At 48.0% G+C, this 25,741-nt stretch overlaps 2 protein-coding genes across 4 annotated transcripts in view; both read left to right on the plus strand.

Moving 5' to 3' along the window:
• The first annotated feature begins 701 nt into the window (after positions 1 to 701).
• LOC119444535 (uncharacterized) overlaps positions 702 to 25,741 on the plus strand; it is a 92,510-nt gene continuing 67,470 nt past the window's right edge. Inside the window, exon 1 of one of the 3 annotated variants that reach the window (XM_049663410.1) lies at positions 702 to 869. In XM_049663410.1, coding sequence (XP_049519367.1) covers positions 717 to 869 — 153 coding nt within the window. In that variant the 5' untranslated portion in view covers positions 702 to 716. The remainder of the gene's footprint in view (positions 870 to 25,741) is intronic. The other 2 variants (XM_049663411.1, XM_049663412.1) reach the window with 2 other exon arrangements.
• LOC125943869 (uncharacterized protein K02A2.6-like) lies at positions 7,060 to 8,501 on the plus strand. The gene is made up of 2 exons (XM_049663414.1): positions 7,060 to 7,827; positions 8,345 to 8,501. The coding sequence occupies exons 1-2, from the start codon at positions 7,158 to 7,160 to the stop codon at positions 8,377 to 8,379; spliced, it is 705 nt and encodes a 234-aa protein (XP_049519371.1). The 5' UTR covers positions 7,060 to 7,157; the 3' UTR covers positions 8,380 to 8,501.

The following is a 25,741-nucleotide window of genomic DNA, read 5'->3' on the forward strand; positions in this document are numbered from 1 at the left end:
CATATTTGCAGCTGTCATTTCTTTCTTTGCGTCAACATGACGCTGAAGTGCAATATCGCATTTTTCTAGGTTTTTCCTTAGTTTTGCTATAGAGTGTAATTTAACCCGCCGGGTCAGGTCAGCGGTTATGACGTTCTTCTGCTGAGTGCGAGTTCGTGGGTTCAAATCTGTAGCGTCAGGGGCCATACACTGATGATGCCGGGAAAATGCAAGAACGCTCGCCTGCCAACATTGCGGTATACTGTAATGAAATCATACATGAATACATGAATGTATTCGGCGTCAGGATACACGACGCTCTGTCTAATGAGAACGTAAAGAAAGCCATTTTCGCCACAAATCGGGATATTTGTGTCGACACGAGCGTTGGGCGTGAGCTTTCGCATGCCTCTGACGCACACGTCAGCTGGATCGACGCTATTGTCTATCGAACGTAGGCGCCGCGCCTATATCAGTACGCTGTTTAAGCGAACTATTCGCAGCAGTAGCCTATACGTGCGCTAAATGAGGCTCATTGCGGTCGGTCTAAACTATAATACTACCACCTGCACATGCACCGAAGCTCGAACCCGACATCGGTGCTGACGACACTGCTGCATATCTCGGGAGCACGCCCTCGAACTTCGGCTTCTAATGAACCGCGAATTGTGGGGCGCGGCATCTTAGGCAGATGGCGTTGACTGACGGCGCCTGTAGATGACGCCGCTTAGAAGCAGATGACTTTTGAGCAAGTCGTGGCAGAACCGATACAGCGCGGATCGATTACAGTCGCCTACCGGTTGCTCCGTCGTCAGTCGCCTTCTCTGCCGAACGCCGCCCATCCTCCCTGCGAAGCATCATGCGGCGAACCATCAGCTGGAAGCCTGTGGGTAAAGGTCACCTGCATTTGCGCCCATCTGTTAATTTGTCGGCTAGGAGGAATACCCTGCGCGCGCGTTGCAGCTTCCAGAATCGGGCATATAGCGTTTTCGCCTTTTCTTGAGAACTCGCTTCTAGACAAGTGAATGTGGACATCACATATCTGTTTATTGCACGCTGTTGCGTATTTTAAAGTCTTCATCCTGAATCGCGGTAACCCGACGGAAAACTGTAATCATCAAGAATTTTCCAAAATTGCGAATAAGTGTGCCGTGGTGCTTTTCAAAATCGGTATGATCTAACTGATGAGGACCTATTTGCTATGACCTGCGGTTCACCGAGGGGAGATCTGCTCGGCGTACTCTGTAGACAGTACTCCATCTGGTCTACCTCCTTTTTGAACACTACCTTATTCACTTAGAAGGCTGCTCAAGTCAAATATGATGTCCTTCGCGCTTCGCTTTTTCAAGGCTGAACGTAATTTTTGAGCGTACTGTTCTTTCATGCATCTACTGGCATTGGTACTTAATGTAATTTTCACCTGCGCTTCGTGCAACGTAAGCCCTTAATGCACCGCGAGCTATGTGTATGTTATGCTGTATGTACCTACTATTATTTCATGTAGTGGCATCGATTATAGAGATCTTACAGCGGGCGGTCTCCGGGCGGTCTGCGCACCACGCACAAGGGCCGCCACAAGCCCGCTGCCATTGAATGCCATTTGAATCGAGAGGAAGCAGGCATCAGCCGCCACCCGTCGCTTCAGCAACGGGCCTCTGAGAGGTCGGGGATAACTTAGCGCTAGTTATTTCAAATCTGAAAAAAGCAGAGAGAAGACGTGCTCTATCGTGAAACGCAAGAATGGCTACATGTACTTGAGTGTGTGGGATGAGACTGTGTGCGACCTTCATCCTCCTAGCTCAACGAGTGTCCGTATTTACTATCCTTCGTCATGCACAGTTTTCCACAAGACAAGTACAACAAGCTCTACCGCCAGTCTGCCAACGCTAGATAACCAATCGGCGGCCACGACTGGCAACCGATTACCGGCAACGTCGGCCACAACACGACCTCACCAACAGCAAAGCGTTGCCACAGCCGCTAACACGTTATCATGGAATGTTGAACTTCGATAAGCTTGCAAGTCGGGGCTGCATCCTCCCCATGCAAGCGCGACTGACATAATCGAGGAACTTCACTTTGCCTAACGGCGAAGTCAAACGGGGATTAGTAGGCGGGCACCGCGAGCTTTCGTTCTGCGCCAGGAATCAAACAGCAGGCGATCAATCAATCGGCCTCTTGTAACCTTTCTGTAAACGCGTGCACGAATGCATCCTAGTCTGCACTGTCAGTAATCATAAAAACCATACTCAAGTTACCTGATCAGCGCTGGCGACAAGAATTACGTGATCGGAACCAACCACCGTGGTCGAAGTAAGTTGCAAACAAGCATTTTCTGAGCGCGAACGCATGCCTATTCCCGAAGTTTTACTCATAGAGTTAGCAACAACAAGCGCATGGCCGTAACAACACTACAAATATACTACTGTAAAGACTAGAATATCAAGGGTAAAAAGCAGTCATCAGGCAGTTGCATTCGTCGCCCTCAACCGGTAAGCTTTCGCGTGGGTAAGACTGCAGCAAAGATGGAATGGATAAATGAGAATTAAACATACACTACCTCTGCAGGTTTAACCACAGTTCTGTGCCATCTACCCCCTCACTGCTCACCATGGTCACCAAAATAGTGGCTGTCTCAGCCGTGCCTGCGGCCGCCGTGGCGAGTGTAAACAAGCGAGCTAATGCCGATAAGAAGGCGCTCAATGGCGAGAGCTGTCATGTGAGCAAATATGGCGGCGTTCATGTGCATGGTACTGTAAAAGGACTAAAACTTGATGTGGCATATCATGCATTAGGCCGCGTTGTTTTCATAAACTCAACGTTTTGTCATGTTTGTTGCTTTTGACCTTTATCCTTCTTTTGTTTTTTTCTGTGTCGTCGCCTTCTAGTTTTATTATTAACAACGTTGGGGTATACGGCTCTTCGGTAGCGACTCTTCCCAGATTTTTAATAGTTGGCGATGTCGAAAGATAAAGCATTCAGACTGCATGCTGACTGTGCACATTGCCTGGCATGATTGTAGAATTAATGATCGCATTAGGAGAAGTGTCCTTGCAGGCTCAACAAATGGTACATCGTTGCACTGCGGTACTTTTCCTAGCAATTTAACTGGTTTATTGATGAATTGCTTTTTATTTTGTTCAGGACATCATTTTTTCTTTTTTCAACATTTCTTTCCTTCACAATTTTACGTCGCAGCCGTTGATTTTTGATGTACATTTAGTGGACCACGTTTTTCAGGCTCGTATCATTTGTATAAAAACATCAATAAGTGGTTGTGCTGACGACTTGCAGGACGTACAAACCGCTAATAAGCAACAATTTCTGTCACCAAAACCTAAAATCACGTTTTCTAGCTCCTTGGTACACAAGTGATCCAACTCTGGAGTTTAACAGCACTCTTCTTATTCTATAAGAACGTTGCCAATGTAATGATGGGCACATTTCGGCACAGGAACATAAAAGAAAAAGCCATGACACAGAAGGCAATAAAAGATAGCAAAAAACGATCAATTTTGGTTATAACGCGAGAGGTTCACCACTCATTGTTAGCTACATCTACGAGGCCAACGCGAATTTCTTACACTTACTTAAGCCAACTGAATATGGAGCTGTTATCACACACGTTTCTGACATCGGAATGTAACTCGTTGTGTGGAGGTTGTAATCAACGATGAATCGCTTATTTCTCACGGAAAGGTGGGCCGTTTTCGGCATATACTTCGTCCCTGCATGCGAAGGCCACTTCAATGCAGGAAATGCATCAAGTTTGGGAACGTGGGCAATGTGGGACCAAGCACTATGACGTGCTCCCACAGCTTCGGCTCCGAATACCATGGCACTGACAGCTGCAAACCGTTCCAGGGTGGGGGGGGAGGGGGGGAGTGCGAGGTTTCACATCTCGAAAAGGGGCCCAATAGAGATTTCAAGAGTTGTCTCTGTGTGCCTCTTGTCCAACCACAGACGGCCTTGTTGACGAGCATCCGCTTCGGCTGTGGGAGGCAAGTGCTGCCGTTGGGTACCTACCGGTAAAATAGGTACACGCACATAAATAGGTACTTCAGTGCTTGGAAAAGGGTGTTTTTCTTTAACCCGAAGGCGTCCCTACCTCAATAGGTGCTTGGGGCACCACATGGGAAAGGGCGGCCATGGAAGCGACCAAAAGATCAGTTGTTTTGTGCTTACGAGAGTGTAGACGGGAATTCAGGGCGCAGGCTCCTTTCCCAAGGGTGTCACCCCTGAAAGAAGCCAAACGCCAGGCCGGGGCACGCTTGTGCCCATTTAAATCAGTGGATGCCCGGTGGCGGTAGGAATCGAACCCACAACCTGTCGCAGCCAACGCGGGCGCTCTACCACTAGGCCACGGCTCGTATTTAGAGACTTACTGCTCATCAACATGTGCGTGTGCAACTAGAGCCCTTGCTCTCCTATCCCTTTTCCTCTCTATATCCCATTCTCCGAGTGCGGGGTAACAATCCGCATGCGCGTCTGGTTACGCTCCCTGCTGTTTTTCTATTTCTTTTCTCGCTCTCTCAAGGATGCCTTAATCCAACAGGAAATTATAGAAGAGCCTGAGCAGCGCACAAGGCAAAGGCAGAACAATGTTATGGTCAGCTCAAGACGTGTTTCTCGATGTATGTTTAAAGCAGTCGTTATGCAACTGTTGAAGTTGTAGACTATACAAATGCAAATGTAATAGTCGAAGTCCTAGTTACTCCCCAAGTGGGATACGAGGGCGCGCCGAGCAACTGAGTAATAAATTGTGTTTTGGTTAAGTGACATTCAAACGAACGCGATGTAGGAACGCCTGAGTCCACATGGCCTGGGAAGATAGTTTGGGGTCAACATTATTCCGGGAATCGTATTGCCGCTTCGCGTCCTACTGCGCCACTTGAATATAGCATCAGCATCAGCTTTTACGAGTACTTGGGTGCTATGCAGGATGCGCCGAGTTTGGCGAAACTCGGGATCTTCACGAGCTCTGGCGACGCCCCAAGCTGAAAGAACTAATGCTAACAAGACAAAGTTTGTCCATCGGCAAGCCCCCGTTTCATTGGTTTATCTAGATTCGCTCTTGGTGGCTATCACTCCTTAGGCGTTGCCATAGGGGCGGTCGACATCATACGGTCGGTGCAAGATCGTGCCTTCTTTCACTTTTTTGTCGGTTCACCGAGTGCATTACAGGCAGAAGCAAGTTATAAAATAAATGCATTTAGTACAATAATATTCGTCACATTTCTGTGGCTTATAAGCATTTTAAAGTTTACAAGATGTACACTGAATGTGTATTAGACCAGTTTGTAGTTTAATACCTTTCACGTTATACCACGCGGGGATGCTCGCCCTCCTCTTTTTTCCTCTGGATTGGATTGACGCGGCTCGCTACGTGCTTGGCTAGGATTTCCGAGCAGAGATTGGTGTGCGCTTGGTTTTCGCACTGGGCTTTCAACAGATCGCTCGTTGCCCCTTCTCTTCACTCTGGATTGAATTGGTGCGGCTCGCTACGTGCTTGCATTTCCAAGCACAGGGGCGCTATAACGTAAAATGATTCCAAAATGTTTTGATTCTAAACTCCTGATGTCAAATTTACGCAACCACAGACGCAAGCATCGGGCGGCGTCTCGCAGCGTTGGTCACTGTGATAGATTGTGAAATCACACGAAGTGACGTCAGTGGGCAACGAGAGAGCATGCGCCAGTTTTGTGCCTGTCTTCTGTTATCACCAAGTGTGCTGATACATGTCACCGTCTTAGCTATATAAGCAGTGTCCTTCTTGTAATAAACGCTTTTGTGTTCCGTGTCGTTGCGACTCACGCGTCCGTTCATAACAGTGGCGACGAGGCACGGTCTAACCCGTGCGTGGGCCAGGGTTTTCCGGCAGCATGGCAGCCGGTAGTCGCATTCGAGAGTTCAACCTCAGTGAAAACTCGTCGTGGGTGGAGTATGTCGAGCGCATTGAGTTGTATTGTGCAGCGAGCAAGCTCACAACGGATGAGGACAAGCGAGCGGTGTTGCTCAGCTGCTGTGGCTCAGAGACGTACTCCCTCATAGCCACTCTCGTGAAGCCGTCGCGACCGCCAAACGTGGACTACCAAGTCATCGTTGATGCAGTAAAGAAGCACGTCAACCCGAAGCCATCTGAACTATACGCGAGGTACGTCTTCTCTAAGCGAGACCAGCAAGAAGGGGAGGGCGTAGCCGACTATGTCACTGCTCTGCGCAAGTTATCCGACAACTGTGGATTTGGCGGAACAAAATTTCCATTAGAGGAAATGTTGCGCGACCGGTTGGTTTTTGGAATCTCGGACAATGTGGTTCAACAACGATTGTTGGCGGAAAAAAATCTGACGTTCGAGACGGCATATGAATTGGCAATCACGGCAGAAGCAGCTGTCAAGCAGCAAAAAGTAATTCGGAGCAACGCACAGGAGCCCGAATTCCAGCAAGAGTTAACGTCGAAAGTAGAAATGGAAACCAACAAGAAGCAACCAGAGAGGCAGAGGGTTTGTTTCCGCTGTTTGGGAGCGCATCCAGGATGGCGCTGCAGATACAAAGATTCGGTGTGTTTCAACTGCGGCGGAAAGGGGCATTTAGCCAAAGCATGCCGAAAAAAGCCAGCGGAGGTGGAAGCGCAGCTCGAGGATAACAAAAAAGCAGCGAAGAGCGAGTACGACGATTTGTTCAGTATCAGCCAATTAAAAAGCGGGACACCAAAGTACGTCATCACTGTAGAGATCGGAAATGAAATCGTGCCGATGGAAGTAGATTCTGGAGCGGCCAGGTCGATTATCAGTATGAACGAATTTCGGAAGCTGCAAGTGGCGAAGCGGATCAAGCTGGACAAGTGCGACACGCAACTGGTGACCTGGACAAAGGAAGGTCTGGACGTGCTGGGAAAAGCGTCTGTGCCCGTGAAGTTCAAAGACCGAAAATTTCAGCTGCCGCTACTAGTACTGAAGAACGACGGGAACGCTCTACTGGGCCGAAATTGGTTCCAGCCATTGGGAATCAGCCTAACAGGTCTTCATAACATAAAGGTCGGACCTCAAGCGATAATGGGAAAATTCGCAGGCGTGTTCAGTGAAACATTTCCAGGCGCAAATCTGCCACGCATCCACATCGAACTAAAGGAGGCCGCCCAAGCCCGGTTCCTGAAGTGCCGCAGCATTCCGTTTGCCATGAAGGAGGAAGTAGTTGCTGAGTTAAATCGCTTGGAGGAACTGGGAATTCTAAAACCCACCCAATATTCAGACTGGGCAACGCCAATCGTCGTGGTGCGAAAGAAGGACGGCTCCCTACGAATATGCGGAGATTATAGGAGCACGGTGAACCAGTCCGTAAAAAGTAATGTATACCCGTTACCCACAAGCAAAGAACTGTTTGCCCGATTAGGAAGGGGGCGTGTTGTTTCCAAACTCGACCTGACGCAGGCTTATCAGCAACTATTAGTGGATGAAGAAACGGCGGAGTTGCTCACGATAAATACCGTGCAAGGGCTGTACAGGGTTTGTCGGCTGCCGTTCGGCGTGTCCGTTGCCCCTGGGGTGTTCCAAAGAACCATGGACATGGTGTTGGCCGGAATGCCGCAAGTAGCGGTATATCTGGATGATATCCTGATTGCCAGCGAGTCTATCGAGGAACATGAACGGATGCTTGCCGAGGTCCTCAGCCGATTGTCCAAAACCGGGCTCCGAGTTCAAGCGGCGAAGTGCGAATTTTTCAAGGAGAGCCTTGAGTTTCTGGGGCATCGAATTGACGCTAAGGGCATCTACCCCTCGAAAGCAAAGGTTGAGGCCATCCACCAGGCTCCTGCTCCGAAGAACAAAAAGGAACTGCAAGCCTTTTTGGGTATGATCAATTTCTATAATCGTTTTTTGAAGGGCAGGACAGAAGTAGCTGAAAAATTGTATCGGTTGTTGGATAACAACGTACCATGGAACTGGAGTTCAGAGCACATGGAAGCGTTCGAGAGCCTGAAGAAGTTGCTGACCTCTAACTCGTTACTGGTGCATTTTATACCTGATGCCCCATTAGTGTTGTCATGAGACGCGTCATCTGTGGGAGTGGGGGCAGTTTTGTCTCACCGCGACAACGAAGGAAATGAGCAGCCTGTGGCCTATGCGTCTCGAACATTATCTAAGGCTGAGCGTAATTATGCTCAGATCGACAGTGAAGCTCTTGCCGTGGTTTTTGGGGTGCGACATTTCCACCAGTACCTTTGTGGGCGAAATTTTCTTATTCTCACGGATCACAAGCCCTTGCTAGGAATCTTTCAGCGGAAAACGCGGATTCCGGCGGTTCTTTCGCCTCGCATGTTACGGTGGACTCTAATGCTATCAGCCTACGAATACGTGCTCGATTACAGGAAAACCCAGGACCATGGAAACGCAGATTGCCTGAGTAGGTTGCCGGCTCCCTTAACCCGACAGGAGACTGAAGTACCGGGTGACATACTCCTACTGGAAGCTGTGGAGTACCCTCCAGTGAGCGCACGAGAAGTGGCAGCGTACACCAGCAGTGATCCCCAGCTTCTCCAAGTGAAGAAATGGATCCTGGAGGGTTGGCCACGCGAGCGAGTAGCCCCGGAGTACTCTGCGTATGAGGTGAGACAAAACGAGTTGTCCGTGCATCGCGACTGTGTGCTCTGGGGAAGCCGCGTAGTAATTCCTGAGGCATTGCAGAAAGAAGTGTTAAGTCTTATGCACGCTAACCATCCGGGAGTGACGGCCATGAAGGCAATAGCTAGGTCGTACGTGTGGTGGCCTCATATGGACAGAAGGATAGAAGAGCTAGTTAGATGCTGCCGGCCGTGCCAGGTAAACAGACCGAGCGAACCAAAGACACCAACGCATTTCTGGACTAAGCCAGAACGACCTTGGAGTAGAATCCACGTGGATTTCGCAGGACCGATCCAAGGCGTGCATTTTCTGGTGGCGGTAGACGCCCTCTCGAACTGGGCTGAAGTCGAAGTTATGCCGTCTCTTCACTCAGTTGCGGTAATTGAAAAATTCCGCAAGATGTTCGCAGCGTATGGATTACCCGACCTGGTTGTGTCTGATAATGGCACCGCTTTTGCCAGCAGGGAAACTCAAGATTTCCTTAAACGAAATGGCATTCGCTATATGTATACCGCGCCTTACCACCCGTCAAGTAACGGAAGGGCGGAGCGGATGGTACGAGAACTGAAATGTTCATTACGGAAACAGAGACAGGGCACCGTACAATGCAAGGTTTCACGTTTTTTGTTCAAACAGCACTCTACGCCACACTCCGAAACCGGCAAATCACCTGCAGAAGTCATGCTGGGTCGGAACTTCAGGACGGCCATATCGACCCTTCAACGGGACGAGAGCGAAGCAAGATGCCTGCTGCCGCCTCCACAACGTGGGTTCCTGCCGGGTGATACTGTGTACGCGAGAAACTTCCGGCCCGGCCCCGAGTGGGTTCCTGGTCGTGTGTTGCGACGTTTGGGCCACGTCATGTACGAGCTGCGGACTGCAGACGGTACTGTGCACCGACGCCACCGGGACCACGTGCGCCGAGCATGGCACGATGAGCCCGGAGGCCATGAAACGTCGCCCTCTTTTGCGCTCCCGGATACACCAAGCCCCACCCTGGGACCTGTCGGGCCTGAGACGCCGCAGCCTCTCAGGCGTTCCACTCGCCAACGCCGCCCAGTGCGACGTTACGGCATCGATGACTAAGGGGGAAGGGATGTGATAGATTGTGAAATCACACGAAGTGACGTCAGTGGGCAACGAGAGAGCATGCGCCAGTTTTGTGCCTGTCTTCTGTTATCACCAAGTGTGCTGATACCTGTCACCGTCTTAGCTATATAAGCAGTGTCCTTCTTGTAATAAACGCTTTTGTGTTCCGTGTCGTTGCGACTCACGCGTCCGTTCATAACAGTCACTTTTGTTCGCTTTCAACACCAATAACATTTCTACACTCAGCGGTTTTTCTTATCTAATTGGCTGACAAGAGGCTTGCAGCACGCTCTAGTGGAGAGGGTTTCGATGGGGCTGAGCCAGCACAGTGAAAATAGATAACCGCATGAAGAGGGTGGTGCCGGCTTCTCCGAGATTGGTCCGCTTCGCGTTACTTAGCTTGCGGTGGCTGGTCGAAAATCGCGGTGGCGTGCAACAGAAGGAAAAGAATGCCGCTAAAACGGATCCTCAACAAGGAAGAGTTGGCAGAGCGATGTCGTAATCCTGCCGAAAGGGTTCGATAACGTTTTACTGCCACGCAAAAAGGTTTATCATGCGCAAATAAATACATGCTCACCGGCAGGTGCGAGTAGCGAGGGCCTGAGCGATCGACGGGTAGCCATGTTCTATTCCTTTCGGAACGGGGCCATCTGTGGCTATTCAAAAAAATTTTCAGTTTTGTTCGGCATATTAATGCATTTTTTTCGCGTAGACGTCACTTTGACGTGGTGATTTTTCGCGGTTATGTGACGTCGCGTGACAGACAGGCGAAGTGGGCGTAGCCAGGAAACATTGGACCAATAGCAGAGGGCTAATGGTGAAAAGATGTCGAACGAGGAATAATTATTTTTCTTTTGTGCGGTTTAATTATGCATAAACAGTGTGTATACGTGATATCAGATTAGCAGCTATCGCGGTTTTCGTGACGTCGCGTGACAGACAGGCGAAGTTGGGAGGGGCCCGAAAATGTTTTGACCAATCCTGGAGGCTGATTGCAGAAATGGGAATCAAAAGAGTTTGGAAGCATTTTACGTTATATCGCCCCAGATTGGTGTGCGCTAGCCTGGTTTTCACACTCGTATTTCAACAGATCGCTCGTTGCTCACGCTAAAGTAAGGCTGCGAGACGAAGTGAGCGTCGGCTAACGCAGGAATGGTTTGCCGCGCGCTTACCGTGTAAGCACTCAGGAATGCCGGAAAGCACTCATACAAATGTCAGAAAACTACGCCTTATTGTCTTTTACTTTGTGATGCACGTTCACACTGGCTAGCACCGAGCGATGGCTGCTAACAACCGCAGGAAAGAGTCCTTGTACTGGGTAGCCCAAGCGATCCGTGGCTTCTAACAAAGGTCTTTGCAGCACACGTGGCCGTTGAGTGCCACCGCATCCACCCCAGGTGGGACTCCAGCATCGGTGCAGTTACCCTGTAGCCACCGCTAACGAGGTGGTGCTTCACTTTTTCACAGTAACTTTCTATTTTTTGCTTGTGAACACACGTGATGGGGCCCACGAAGTTCACGCTGTGGCTGACTGTCTACCAATGCAGATTGAGGCATAGCCCCGTTAGCATCCACTACACTTGGAATACAGTTGTATGCGGCCAATTCGTCATTTTGAATAATGGCCCCCAGTTGAACATTGGCAGCATTAATGGCGCCTAGCATAGCCGCCTTTTGTTGGTCGACCTTGAAAAGTCGCAGCACCCCTCCGGCCGCGCAGACCATGCCGAAGACCCATGGGCCACCATCTTTAACACCGTCGTAATTTTGGCGGCTCGGCAGAACGTTGCCGCCTGTCATTAGGCGGCCTCGAATTCACTTTTGCTCGCCCCGAAGAAGCACTCGTCAATTTGCGCTATCTTCCCGGGGCCACCGAGTGGAGGTCGCGCCAGCAGCTCGTCTCTCGCGACCTCACAGGGTAGTTCCTCTAGTCGGCGATGAAGTGCTCCGATAGAGGAAAGAAGCCGCCGGTGATCTCCTTCAACAGCCATATGACTGCGATTTTCTTCACGCAGGACATGAGCCAATTCATTTGCCGCCTGGAGACGTGGTCGTTCGGACGGTCGAGGAGGTCCGTGTTGGCGAAGTAACTTCCTTCGCCTCTCTGCCCGTGCAGTGCAGCGCTACCGTGTAACTGCGAAAACTGCTTTTGGCACCTGTTGCATCGGAAGGCAGCCCGGCATCCATTCTGGGTCTTCCTACATAATGTGACCACTTCGCCTTAGCAATTTGGTTGGTCTGACTTGAACACCAGGTGCTCGCAGGTACCCCAGTACTCCGATGCGACGCCGTACCTGGCCTGGGGCTGGGACGCGGTGGACGAACAGCGCTTGAAGCCGCAGAGAGCCGAAGCGATCGCACGAACTTTTCATCCACAGCCTATCACACCACTCTGTGCTCGGAAAGCATAATTTGCCCGCCACGCTGTCTCCGCAGACGAGAACCTTCGCCTAACTCGTCACACAGCCAGCGCACTGACGTTTTGGAAAGGCAAAACTGACGCTGAAACTCTACGTCGGTCATGTAGCTGAACGGGTCCACATGGTCATATATATGGATGCTTACTGCCGCTGGATGCGATGACACAGGCTGCTGCTGTCGCCGCCATGTTCATGAGTTCAACTCGAGGGGGGTTTCGCGATGTACGAGTTTGGCACGAGTTCGCCTGTCAGTCAAAACCATAGGACACGCCCCGCGCGAGGCATGTAACTGTTGATCGCGCAAACCACAATTGGGCCACGCCCAACTTATTTTTCGGCCACAGCGACGTGGTGCGAAACAGAGGCATCAACAATCTTGACCGCCGAAATAAAACACGCACAGTGCACTGTCATCGGTGCACGATGTACTGAGCACCACTATAAAAAAAAAGAAAAAGCGTAGACTTTCACTGGCTTATGCATATTTCTTCTTGGGTTGTGATGGCCCCACAACACGGTTCATTGCCTGCGCTGTGGCGGCGTAGTGCACAGCAAATAATTATCGCCACGCAACAGTAGCTGCTTGCAAGGCGTAGATGCGCCGTGTTGGACGACGATACTGAGCAGTGCGTAGTGTTTTCCAATGACAACGTATCGCAGCTGTCGTTTGAGATGGCTGCTCTGTCATCGGTGATGTATCGGAGCCGCAGTGTCATAAACACGGTCAGCGGTCAACGCCAACACACCCAGTGCGATGGCATTTCTTCATCACAAGCACGCTACACTAAACAATTGCAACACCTTCCTGCCTTCGAAGTCTAATTTCCTAACTGCACACAAGAGCCCTCCCCCGCCAAAATGCGATTGCTGCGCTGTCATTACGATATCCATCTGCGATCGCTGTTAGCTCAGCAGCAGAGGTAATCAGTAAGCTCATTGGAGTGAACAACACACTCAAATTTTGTGTACATGCGCACGGAGCCACCTTCACTAGGAAAGCGGTGATAACCGATGGATTGTGTCGCTGGGCAGCACGCTCTTCTTCGCAATACATCGCGAAGACTTCGCGCACGTAGATAAACTGGTGCATTTCACTGTGCTTCGCCACTACGGACCCTAGAATACCGCACAGCCATTTCACAGCGACAGCCGTTGCTCAAGTCTCTATGGCTAGAGTGTCGTTTCAATTGGTAAAGCGGCAGCCTTAATAGCCGCCTCAGTAAAGCACCTGCGGTGAACAGCCACACACTAAACATTTTCACACCCTTTAGGGTGTAAATCAGTTTGTCGCCAGACGGACACCCTAAGGGTGCGGTTTCCTACACCCAGACAGACAGACAAAGAACTTTTATTCAGGTCCTGAGGAACTGCGTTTGGACGCCCCCTTTCAGGGGGAGTCGGTAGCAGTCGCGGGCCGCTCCCACGCAGGGACCGGAAGACCGTGGCCCTCCGCCCTCTCGCAGGCCCTCTGGACAGCCCGAAGTTGAACCGAGAGGTCGCCGCTTTTAAGGGCTTCCTCCCAGACCTCTTCGTTGTTGAACTCTGTGTCGCGTAACGCAGGACATTGCCAGAGCATGTGAGCTAATGAGCAGTACGCCTCTCCGCAGTCCGGACCTTGCGGTTCGATGTCCTACACCCAAAGTTGGGGTGCTATTATTGCACCCTAGAGGAAGGGTGTCCACCAAAAATTATGAAGGGTGCTAGGGTGTTAGTCCTCATTAACACCCAGTTTCATAGGTGTTGATAGGGTGTACACCCTTTTATTTCTACAGTATACGTAAGGCAGGCTCAGCTGTACATGCCTTGAATTACGACTATATAGAGCGATCCACGCATAACTCGTGTGCGCCAGAAGGTTCAAGTTCAGCTACCAAACACGGCGTCTGATAGCCAAGCTTGAAGCTTCGATAGGCATACACAACATTTATACGTGTGGATCACAATAAATATCAGTAATTCAGGGCCAAACCTGTCTTCACTGCACAAATGTAACCTGGCAAACTAGAACTTCGGAGCGTGTATATCTACATCAATGGTTATTACGATTTGCATATCCATATAAAATGTAATACAGACCAGCAAGACATATATGATACTCCTTTTTCAAGGAAAGTAAATATATTTATTCCATGCTAGAATACATAACTACATAATACATATATACCAACCTAAAACATGCAATCCCCAAATTCATTTTTATGTACATGAAAATTTACATTTCCTACAAAAATATGTTTTTTTTTCAATATAACTGATCAAATCTGTCCTATATACAGGGTGTTTCAGTTAACTTGGGACAAACTTTAAAAATATCCAAACGCTACGTAGCTGGACAGAACCAAGGTAATGTTATTTGCCGTCGCTTGGAGATACTCAGACAATTTTTTGTATACCGCCTAATTAGATAATTAGATTTAATTGTTTATTCAACTTCTCAATTATTATAATTAGATGACAAGTGTCAATTAGAAAATTGTATAGAGCAACATGAGAAACTCCCGATACAGCTTTCTGTTGCTCAATACGTGCAACGCAAAAGTGTTTTTCCGAGCGTGAAAGATGCCCGCGAATACACATTAAGTTCCTCGAGCGGCCAGTCGGAGGACAATATTGCGTGTATTCGCGGGCTTCTTTCACGATCGGAAAAACAATTTTATGTTGCACGTATTGAGCAACAGAAAGCTGTATTGGACACAAGCGCATTGCAGAGGGTAAACAAATATTCCTTTCCCGCAAATAAATTGGTAGGAGCAGGGTAACTTGAAATGAGCACTGAATGCACAATACAGAATATGATGCTGAAATGCCCCAATCTCTGAATATCTTTGCACAAAAGAAAAACTTCATTATGAAATGCAATGATGAAATTGCAAGTATATACTTCGGAGTCGTCATATCTGCAATGTGCACTGTACCATCGTCAATATTTAAAAACTGCACAAACAACTGCACAAAATATCAACCTAAGGCTACCAAAGGAGCCTCACAGTATTAAATGGAAACTTGGTCTAGAATATTAGACTACACGCCTATATCTACTTACAATGTTGTCTTGTCTGAAGGCAAACAAGTGGCTTGCCCCTGATGGGTTTCTGATGGAGAGCACAAAGGCTGGGAATTGTGAGGCTGTCATCTGGATATTTTAAGTTCCGCATAAACAAATGCTACCAGAACGAGGGACAAGATCACTGGCAATAAAGCTGATTTGGTTGGCAAGAGAAAAATCAAAGTATGGACTCGGTACAGCTTACAGAGAAAAAAAAACTCATACCACAGATGTTGCAGTGAAAGTTTATTGCATTGAAATTTCCACACACATATACGCTTGCCTGCTCATACACTGTTGCCAGTGCTGTGCCAGCGGTATTTCCATTGTTTAATATTTCTTTTAGTGCTCACTAAGTTTATTACCAGCTATGAAAGTGGCTAAGTTGAATGTAATGACTAATCTTAGTGCCACATTGCAAATCTATACTCGATCACACTAGTGACATGTGCTACTATGCTGGCTATAAATAGTGTGAATGAAGCAAATTTGATTAAAAATTGTGTTTTCTTGCCAATTCTGGCCAAACAGCACCAGTGAGTCATACAATTCAGTGGCAACTGCGTGGTAAATGCAAGAGGAATGCCTCAGAATGTCGCAACTCCTTGCAGGTCTCAAATCAATTACTTAAACCATGTTCACCACATTGCAAAGTGTTGATCAACAAGTCACTTTACTCATGTCCTGCCCTTTCGAGGAGTGAAGTCTTACACACACGCACACCTGCACCGCATGACTCGCTTTCAACAATTTACACACACATACGCTTTTTTTACACTTTGACACTCCAACTGATAAAAAATTTTATGGGACTCACTGCAACTTTCTCAATCTAACCCTCCAGCTCAATCAAACACATTCTCGAGTGCGAGGGCATGCCTTATAAATTCCATTTTTACGAATTATATTTTGGCTATAGGGGACAATTTTCGAAGGGCATGCGAACCACCCGGAGCGACCTAAAGCTTGGCACTTCATATCTTCAAATAATTAAAAGCTGCTGAAACCAATTGCTACATACGCGGAACATCGCAAATAACCAGCTATTCACAATTTAAGCAGTTGTCTCCTTGAATTCGGGAGTGTTACGTGTCAAAACAACAATTTGATTAAGGGGCACGCGATAGCGGGTGACTGGATTGATTCTGACCCTCAGGGGCTTTTCAACGTGCCCCCAATGCACGGGGCACGGGCGTTTTTGCATTTGTTGCCAAAACGTTTTCTGTGTGGGCGAAAAGCGGCGGCAGCATTTCGCCCGCCGCCCCTCCATAACCAGTTGCCTACTTCAAGGAAATGTGGGCTAACCCAAGGTACACGTTTCACGACCGAAATTAGTGCAATCGTGAAAAACACTTTCCGGGTTTCTGATTCATGTATTTATGCTGTTGATGAAACGTTTACTTCACAATAACAGTCAAGGAAGTTGATTCATCAGGGTAGAGGAGGGAAAAAGGAGGAAACTTGCACCTTCCACTGGTCCTCCGGCGCCTCCATATACCCCAGGGTGGCTTCCAGGGTTGCTCGACACTAAACTCGATTTTCAGGGCGGGGACAGCCGCTGCACCAATTTTGAAGAGGTTTATTGCGTGTAAAACTACCGACCTTATGCAATACATACCCACACACAAGCACGCGCGCCCACGAAAAAAGCTCACAAAACACGTACGCGCGCGCGCACGCACGCACACAGACAAAGCGTTCACAAAACACGCACGGACGTACGCACGCGCGCGCAGAGACCCGCATACAAGCACGCGCGCACGGCAAAGTGCTCACAAAACACGCACGCACATACATACATAGCACTCACAATACACGCACGAACGCACGCACGCGCAAGCACATAGAGACCCGCACACAAGCACGCGCGCACACGCAAAACCCTCGCAAAGCAGCAACGCGCGCGCGCACGCACACATGCAAAGCACTCACACAACAGGCACGCGCGCACATACAAAGCGCTGACAAAACACGCACGAACGCATGCACGTGCAAGCACATTGAGACCCGCATACAAGCACGCGCGTAAACGCAAAACGCTCACAATACAGCAACGCGCGCGCGCACACGCACACATACAAAACACTCAAAACCATGCACGCACGCACATACAAAGCGCTCAGAAAAAACGCACGGACGCACGCACACGTAAAGCGCTTACAAAACACGTACGCGCGCGCTCACACACACAAACGGAGAGAGAAAGATAGCCCAAAACACGCTGAAGGAAGGCGTCCGGCAAGCAGCAGCAGCAGCAATACGCGAGCGCGCCAGGGAGTGCCAATATTGCGCCGCTACTTTCGAAAGGCGAAGCCAGTCGTCACTTCTTTTTCTACGCGATGCAAAACGAACGACCGTGTTATAAGCCGCGCTGAACTCGCAAGAACACCACATTTCCGATAGTTCAAGCGCTCAGAAACAAAGCGGCATTATGCAGGCGCACCACGCCCGACGTGGCCACAGAAACATTTGTCACACGGGGGCAGTCGAGGTAGCCATCTTGCCATAGTACAGCGTGCAACTGCTTTTGCGCTTACATTACTGAATTATGCTATGGGATCACAATGAGATACTTCTACAGCCAACAATAACACTTATTCAAATAAAGAAACACCAAATGAACGGACACTAGCCTGAAACTTTCCATACTGACAGTAGTATACCGACCGCCGACACCGGGCACGTTGCAACTGGTCGTATCCGCCTCCGTGGATCCATCTTCCAGCGCGTGCCAAGGCTTTTAGTTGAGGTGGGGCACGATTATTACACACCGCACGGTCCACGTCTCTGATTAGACCACACATAAACCAATCACACGTTTAAAATTATTTCCCAGAGCGCGAGACGCGGACAAAGACAAAAAGAGACAATCTTTTGAAGCAAGAGCCAATAAGGGTGACGAAGCAGCTTCCGAGTTCCGCCTTCCCGCCCTGCCGCGCGCCGGGTTATCTAGGCAACGGTACAGCGTCGTAGCGTCAGTTCCGGTCGCTTTTCATTCGGGAGGGCGCAGCCGCGTAAATCGCGCTGCGCCGAACTCAGTCGAACTATTGACCCTTTTCGCGGCGATCCCGTGGGCGCTGCCATGTTTGATCAGGTGGTGACGCGTCCATTGCTTGCCTCAACTGCCTCCGTTACCTCCTTGTTTACAATGGAAGTGTATGACGCCGGCGCGGCTTAGAAAACCTCTGTTTTCGGAGATATCGTAGACGGTGACTAGGTCACCGTCTACGATATCTCCGAAAACAGAACTAGGTGATGGCATGAAGCTTTGATCACAGCTTCAGAGAACATGCAAAAGTGCTTTCGGAGCTGATTAAGCTATGTTCAAACGGCGCAAGCAGCGTATATTATGCTTGTTCTAAAAGCGGGGCTAAGTATGTATTCCAAGCTTTCCAAGCTTTCCGATTATGAATTCAGTCAGGATTAGTGTGTTTTGCTCTTTGTTGTTTATTCGGCACATATTTTGAAGCAGTGACTTGTCTGTTTCTGACTCAGTGAAGTCCCTCGGTGCTGCCACTATCTGATTATTAATCGCTCGCGGTTGTGCTCAATTCCGATAGATTTGTTCTTGCTGCGCACGTAGCTTGAAACGAAGCTGTTTTGTACATTGTAATACCCTGTAGCAAATATATATTACAGCTAGTAACTCGCTTACTCTTGTGGACCGTCACGAGACATTCAGCTTCGACCATTCGTGCGCCATAGGTGTAGTCCGTCATTTATTGTGCGTATACAGTGCGCATATATTCAAGTGTGCGCCCATTCACTTATTCTTGATACGTCGGCGATAGATTGGGTGTAAGTTTTCCTGCCATTTGGGACAGTATGCGTATAGATAACGTGCGCGAAACTTACTACGACAGGAAGCGGCGCTACTCGCTTTGTAATTGTTTAACGAGTGGTACTCACTCTTGCCGACGTTTTGGGGATGAAGCCCTTTCTTTGAAGATTAGCGATACAAGGCTGGCGGATGAGCAAATTTCTGTACCCTCGAAGAAAGCCATACATCACGAAGTGCCGGTAACACGTTCGGACAGTTTCAGAAGCGGTCCGCGAACTTCGCCACACAGATTCATTCCATTCCTTAACATGTCAGTCACTATTTTTGCAGCCAACTACTGCACACGTCTTCAAATCACATGATTCAATCTAGCATAATTGGAGCACAGTGTGTTATCGAAAACTCAGTTGCATTTACGACAGCAGTTGCACATAAGCAAGGTAGAAGCGGTAATGGTTTCGTATTCGTGCGCGGTCGCTGAGGAGAGGTATGGCGCGCCGCCGTGAGCGCCATCTCGTTTCTCTTAAACAAACTGCTCCGCGAAAAGGGTCAATAAAAATTATCTGCCGCTGCCCGTTTATTCTCACAGGTTTGCTTGTTGGCGTGGCCGCCTGCTTGCTGCCACTTCGTTGTGGTCTCTAGCTGTACCGGTGAGCTGGGAGTTGCGAATACGTTTCGTGTCGAGCGTTACGTTTATTTTTTTATTTTTTGACGATGTCTGGGCTGCATGACTGTGAGTGCAGCGCACAAATATCGTGATCGTGAGCGAGTCGATCAGCGCGCTTCTACAGGTACGATCAAAATACCGGCTGCGTCCGATCAAGGAGACCATGCCAGGTCACAGCATAAAGTTTCAGCGAGATCGTGGCTCGATAAGAGCGCAACATTATTGGTCGTGCCACGTGTGAGGCGCAAGAATTCAAATCACTCGAGGGCGTCTGCCAAAGGAGTGGCAGTTGTGCTCTTCCGCAGTACATGTTTCAGTTTCCCATATTTCCATAGTCCGGAATTCATTACACTGAAGCTTTAGCGGCATCAGTTCTTCGCATTGAAAGAACCGTTTATGAACTATATCGATGATGGGCTTCAATAATTAAGCAGGATCGTCTGACTTCGTTGGTAGAGAAGTGAATTAGCCTAATTTTTACGCCTGCGTGTCTAATTACTACCTCGAATCGTTTGAAAAGACATCTCACCGGGGTTCGCCACTTTTTGTTGGGCTGTTAAGGGCACCACTAAAATTCCAGCAAAATTTTTTAAGTTGCTTGCGCGTTTTCATTCAACTAGTGCAGTTTGTATTAAATGTGTCTAATTGCACTGTAGTATCACAGTGAGCACTAAATTTAATGATTTTTCATGAAATTTCAAGTGAATGTGTGTACTTTTCAAGGTAATACGTTTTGGAGTGCCCGTCATACCAGTGACATCAGTATCTTAGAAAAAAAAATGCTATACATAGACACATGGCTCATTGCGCGGACGTATACGCGTTCTTATGGCCAGATTTATGCATGCATCCTTGTGTTCAACACCCTTCAGACGTCGATTTAACACCCTTTAGACGTCGATTTAACACCCTTCGTTGAGCAACTTCACACCTTATGTGTGGTATACACCCTTATGATAGGGTGTGTTTAACAAAATGGGTGCTAGAAGGATGTGCATGGGGGTGTAAATACGGAGAACACCCATTTTAACACCCTTAAGGGTGTAAAAATGTTTATTGTGCATGCCGCAGCGCTGCGTTGCCATTCCCCTAATAGACAGGGAACGGACAGATCATTGTCATGACTAACTTTATGCGTTATTATTGCATCAACTTTATCGATGATGATGATGATGATGATTTATTGGCATCCCCTTTGAAACGGGGCGGCGACAAGTAGTCACCTAGCCTGCTTGATTTAATCAGGTATACTACACATGTTCTTTATCTAGCATTTTTGTGTACCTTTTTCAAAAATTTAGCTTGTACCGCTGCCTACGATTTTAAGAGATCAGGTTGTATCCATCTTTTCCCTGCTTTTTTTCCACCAGTACTCCAATCGTCTCTTGCTGATCTCTACGGCTGATCTGTTTGTTTCCTTCCACTTTGAAACCAAGCGCTTCTGGGAGTTGCACGTTACCTACGGTTCTCGCTGGGTGGATCCCGTCACATTCCATCAGGATGTGCTGAGTGGTTTCTGGATCTTTACTGCAGCATGCACATGTCTCATCTAGTTCCGAATATTTGTTCCGATATGTTTTCGTCCTTAGGCAACCGGCTCGAGCCTCAAATAGCAAGGCACTGCCCTTTGTGTTATCGTACAGATTTTCCCTTCTAATTTCTTTCTTCTCATTCTTGTAAATCTCCATTGTCCTTTTTGTTTCCATTTTTTGCATCCAATTCACGGTCTCTATTTCTCTCACTTTCTTTCTGATGACTCCTGGTTGTCTATTTGCCGTTTCGATTATCCTGTACTTGGTTGCCAACTTCCTTGACCTCTTCCTCCATTCCGTGTCCACGCTTTTCATGTAGAGATACTTGTGCACTTTAGCCGCCCATTTATTTTCATCCATGTTCCTGAGCCTTTCTTCAAAACTAATTTTGCTCTGTGCTTCACTGACTTCAAAAGAGGCCCAACCCATGTCACCCTGCACTGCCTCATTTGTGGTATTACCATGGGCTCCCAAAGCCAACCGGCCTACTGATCTTTGGTTAACTTCCAAACCCGCCAATATATCCGATTTTAAGCATATAATGGCATTTGCGAGTGTTAGCGCCGGCACCATTACTTCTTTCCAGATTCCACGCACCACCTCATACTTATTGTGGCCCCACAATGCTCTGTGTTTCATTGTTGCTGCATTCCGCTTCCCCTTTATTTTCAGATTATCTTGGTGTTTGTTTGAGTAATTCTTTCCTTCGCTTATGTGTACGCCGAGATACTTATATTGATTCACTATGGGTATTACTTGCTGTTGAATTGACACCACGAAGTTACTCGTGTGTTCATTAAAGATCATAATTCCTGATTTCTCTGTGCTAAACTTAAGGCCTAGATTTGTCGCTGCATTCGCACAGATATTCGCAAGTATCTGTAAATCTTTTTTATTGTCCGCTAGTAGCACAATGTCGTCTGCGTACATCAGTCCGGAGACCTTCTGTTGCACCATTTGTCCATTACGCATGTAGGATAAATCAAAACCTAATTCGCTGTTTTCCAGTCGTCTTTCTATACCCTTGACGTAAAGCGTGAACAACAATGGTGACAGAGGGTATCCTTGCTTCAATCCTTGGTGAATTCCCACCATTTCATTTCCTTTGCTACCTTCCCATACCACTTGTACTTAGTTGTCTCTATATATCTCCCTCAGCAGCTCCACGAAATCGTCATCTATGCCTTCGTTTTGAAGAATATCCCACAACAATTCCCTGTCTACATTGTCATAAGCTCCTTTGATATCTAGAAATGCTATCCATAAAGGTCTTTTCTGAGCTACTGAAATCTCTATGCACTCAGTAGTAATCGAGAATAGCGCTGCAGCGCCCCTGGCGACTGCTCACCGTATGAACTCCCTCGTGCGTGCGACCCTCTAGAATTTATCCCCTTGTAAGCTTTCGCTTCACTGTCGCCACTCGCAGCAAAAAAGTGCAAAATTAACTAATTCACTCGTTGTCCGTTTGTCATCACAAATTTACAGCATTCAAAACGAGAAACCGATACTTTTAGAAATAAAATGCTGGTTATTTTATTTGTTGTATTTCAAACTATTCAATTGAGGGAAAGTGTAGGTGCAAGAATGCACCGTATGTGCCCTGTTCGCATTCGACGTAGGATAGAAAGATAATGCCCGAAAGAGGAGGCACGCCCTTGGCGCATCCGAGAAAGGCATGGAAAGCGGCTCACGGCAAGTGTGCAGATAGACAGCGGGGCAGTGACGGTATGGCGAAATTGCGATAATACGTTGATAACAATGCGCGGCACTGGCACGTTTTGTTGAGCAGTCCTCTGTGCTTGAAGCGTGGAAGCACTGTGCCGCGCAGGGTGCGCTCATGATGTCATACGCGGCTTTATCTCGACATTTCTTTTTGCCTGCTGTTATTGCACGTTCCTTGCTATCTGCGTTCACTGACTGCCATCGAACAAACTCGGGTAAAACTCATGCGAACGTGAAACTCGGCGCATCCTGCATAGCACCCCTTGTCTGCAGCTCCGGTAGCAAGGTCAGTTGTTTTAGCATATATTATCCAAAACATAACATATACTTTGCACAACGATATAGCGATCCCCGAACAAGAGAGTGCCGATGCATTTAACCTTGCGTTTTCATCAGTATTCACCGCTGAACCTGATGCTCCATTACTTATACCAGCATTTCCTGTGCAATCTGTTATGTCAACCATCGTATTCACTGAGCATGGCATAACGGTAATAATTGATAAGCTAAAACTTTCATCGTCATCAGGGGCGGACGCCATCAACTCTAAACGTTAAAAAATACTAAGCACATCTGCGCAACGTACTTCAAATTAATATTCAGGCAGTCTTTATCCTCATGTAGCATCCCCGTCACCTGGAAGAAAGAGCAGGACGTTCCAATCTACAAATCAGGTAATAAAAACTCACCTCTTAACTACCGACAGATTTTCCTAACTAGCGCACCCTGCAAGATAATGGAGTATGTCATTTTCACCCAAATCATGCACTTTCTTGACACTAACAACTTTTTCCATCCATCCCAGCATGGCTTCCGTAAGGGCCTTTGAAGCGAAACGCAACTTGCAATGTTCGTCCATGACTTCCATGTTAACCTCGATGCTAACACACAAATCAACGCTATTTTTCTAGATTACACTAAACCATTCGACAAGCCACCCCACTAACGCCAACTACTTAAACTCTCCCAGCTGAACCTGTACCCCGCCATCTTAAATGCGATTGATTATTTAATTTCTCACTAACCGTTCCCAGTCACTACATGTCAATAATTGAACTTGCGCGCCCCTCCCCGCAACATTTGGCGGCCGACAAGGTAGCGTTCTAGGCCCCCTACTTCTTATTTATATTAGCGACCTTCCTCTCCATGTTTCCTCTCAAATCCGTATGTTCGCTCACGAGAAAAATGTTTTACAAGATGACCTTAACAAAGTTCAAGACTAGTGCAACGATTGGTTAATGACCCTTAACCCCAATAAATGTAAAGTAATGTGCGTCACACGCCGTCATCAGCCCTTATACCTACCGTATAGTATTACTAATACCACCTGACTTCTGGTGAACCTCCCTGCCTTTCCTCTCTCGCTTGCTATCTCACTACTAATACCACATTAGAAAACGTGGACACATTTAAATACCTCGGTGTGACCCTTTCATAGGACTTAGACTGGTCTGCTCATGTAACGCGTGTTACTGCTTCCGCTAACGAAACATTCGGATTCCTAAAACGCCCTCGTCGTCACGCACCGCATCACGTTAAACTACTAGCATTCAAGACACTCGTATGTCCGAAGGTTGAATACGCATCCCCCATCTGGTCGCCACATCAAACTTACCTTATCATTGTACTCGAAAGAATTCAGAATCGTGCGGCAAGGTTCATTCTTTCGTCGTATTCCTATACCACCAGCGTGTCACTACTAAAGGCAGTCTGCCATAAACACGACATCATCCCGGCGTCGCATTGATTCGTTAATCCTTTTTCATATGTTTTATTACAGCTCGCTTCATCACGCACCGTATGTGTTGTCCCCTCCTCCTCGCCATTCCCTGCGCACGGGGCACCACTTGCAAGTAACGCGTCCACGCAGCCGTACTACAACCTTCTCTGCATCTGTCTTTTGCCGATCATCGACCGACTGGAACGGTCTGCCGCGTCACATCGCCGAAATCACCTGTTCATCGACATTTGCTGATAAGCTTAATACTAACATTCGTCATTGAACACATGTGGCTACTAATTAGAAAAATCAAGATTTGTAAACCTCGCCCCTTATTTTATAATAAGGCGCGCCGTCTGCTAGCAACTTCCAGTTCGACGGACGACGCGGCGGCATCGGCGGTATGCCCGGTGCACGTGTTTCGCTACGCGGTTTCAACTGTCAGTCGTGCGAAGCTTTCCGTACGCTTTGTTGACCAGCAATGTCGTACCATTCATGCCGCTGATTTCTAGGTTTCGGTTCACTGTGAGCGTGACGATGACGAGCCAAGAAAGGCAAGGTTACACTTTTATTCATAAACGAACTCTGGTTTTCGTTTTGGCAGCCTTTTTGGTTTTTGCGAGGTTTAGCTCTACGACATTTGCCGCTGTTTGGACGCACCGTCACTGACTGCTCTACCTGCGAGTCAGTCAGACAGATAGGAAAGCTACCTTTATCCGATAATTTATCAAGTGTGTAGAAGCATTACGTAGAAAATCGGGTGCTGAGGCAACGGCTATAGTAGCCTGGTAAATACTGCCCTGTGATCGCCGCTGCAACCGATATCGTCGTTAAGATGGATAGTTGGGCGCGTTGGTTAAGCATGATCTGTGTGTGTGTACTCTCTCTTCGTCCGTCGTCGTTTTCGCGCGTTCACTTCAGATCACGATATCGTCAGTAACGACGCAGCTAGCGTAATTTATAGAAAATTAAGTGCTGAAAATGTTTGAAAACTGCACGCTGTCAACGACATTTCTTGGTCGAAACTCGAAGTTTATTTCAAGTGGTACGTAGTTAGAAGTTTTCGCTTTTTTGTCAACAAGATGGGGAAATGGCCGTATGAACGACATTTTGCGGCTGCGCATTACCTCTATCTGTGTTCGAGGAACTAAGGTGGGCTAGTTGGTT

The sequence above is a fragment of the Dermacentor silvarum genome, chromosome 3 (assembly GCF_013339745.2).
Source record: "Dermacentor silvarum isolate Dsil-2018 chromosome 3, BIME_Dsil_1.4, whole genome shotgun sequence".
Classification (NCBI taxonomy): Eukaryota; Metazoa; Arthropoda; class Arachnida; order Ixodida; family Ixodidae; genus Dermacentor; species Dermacentor silvarum.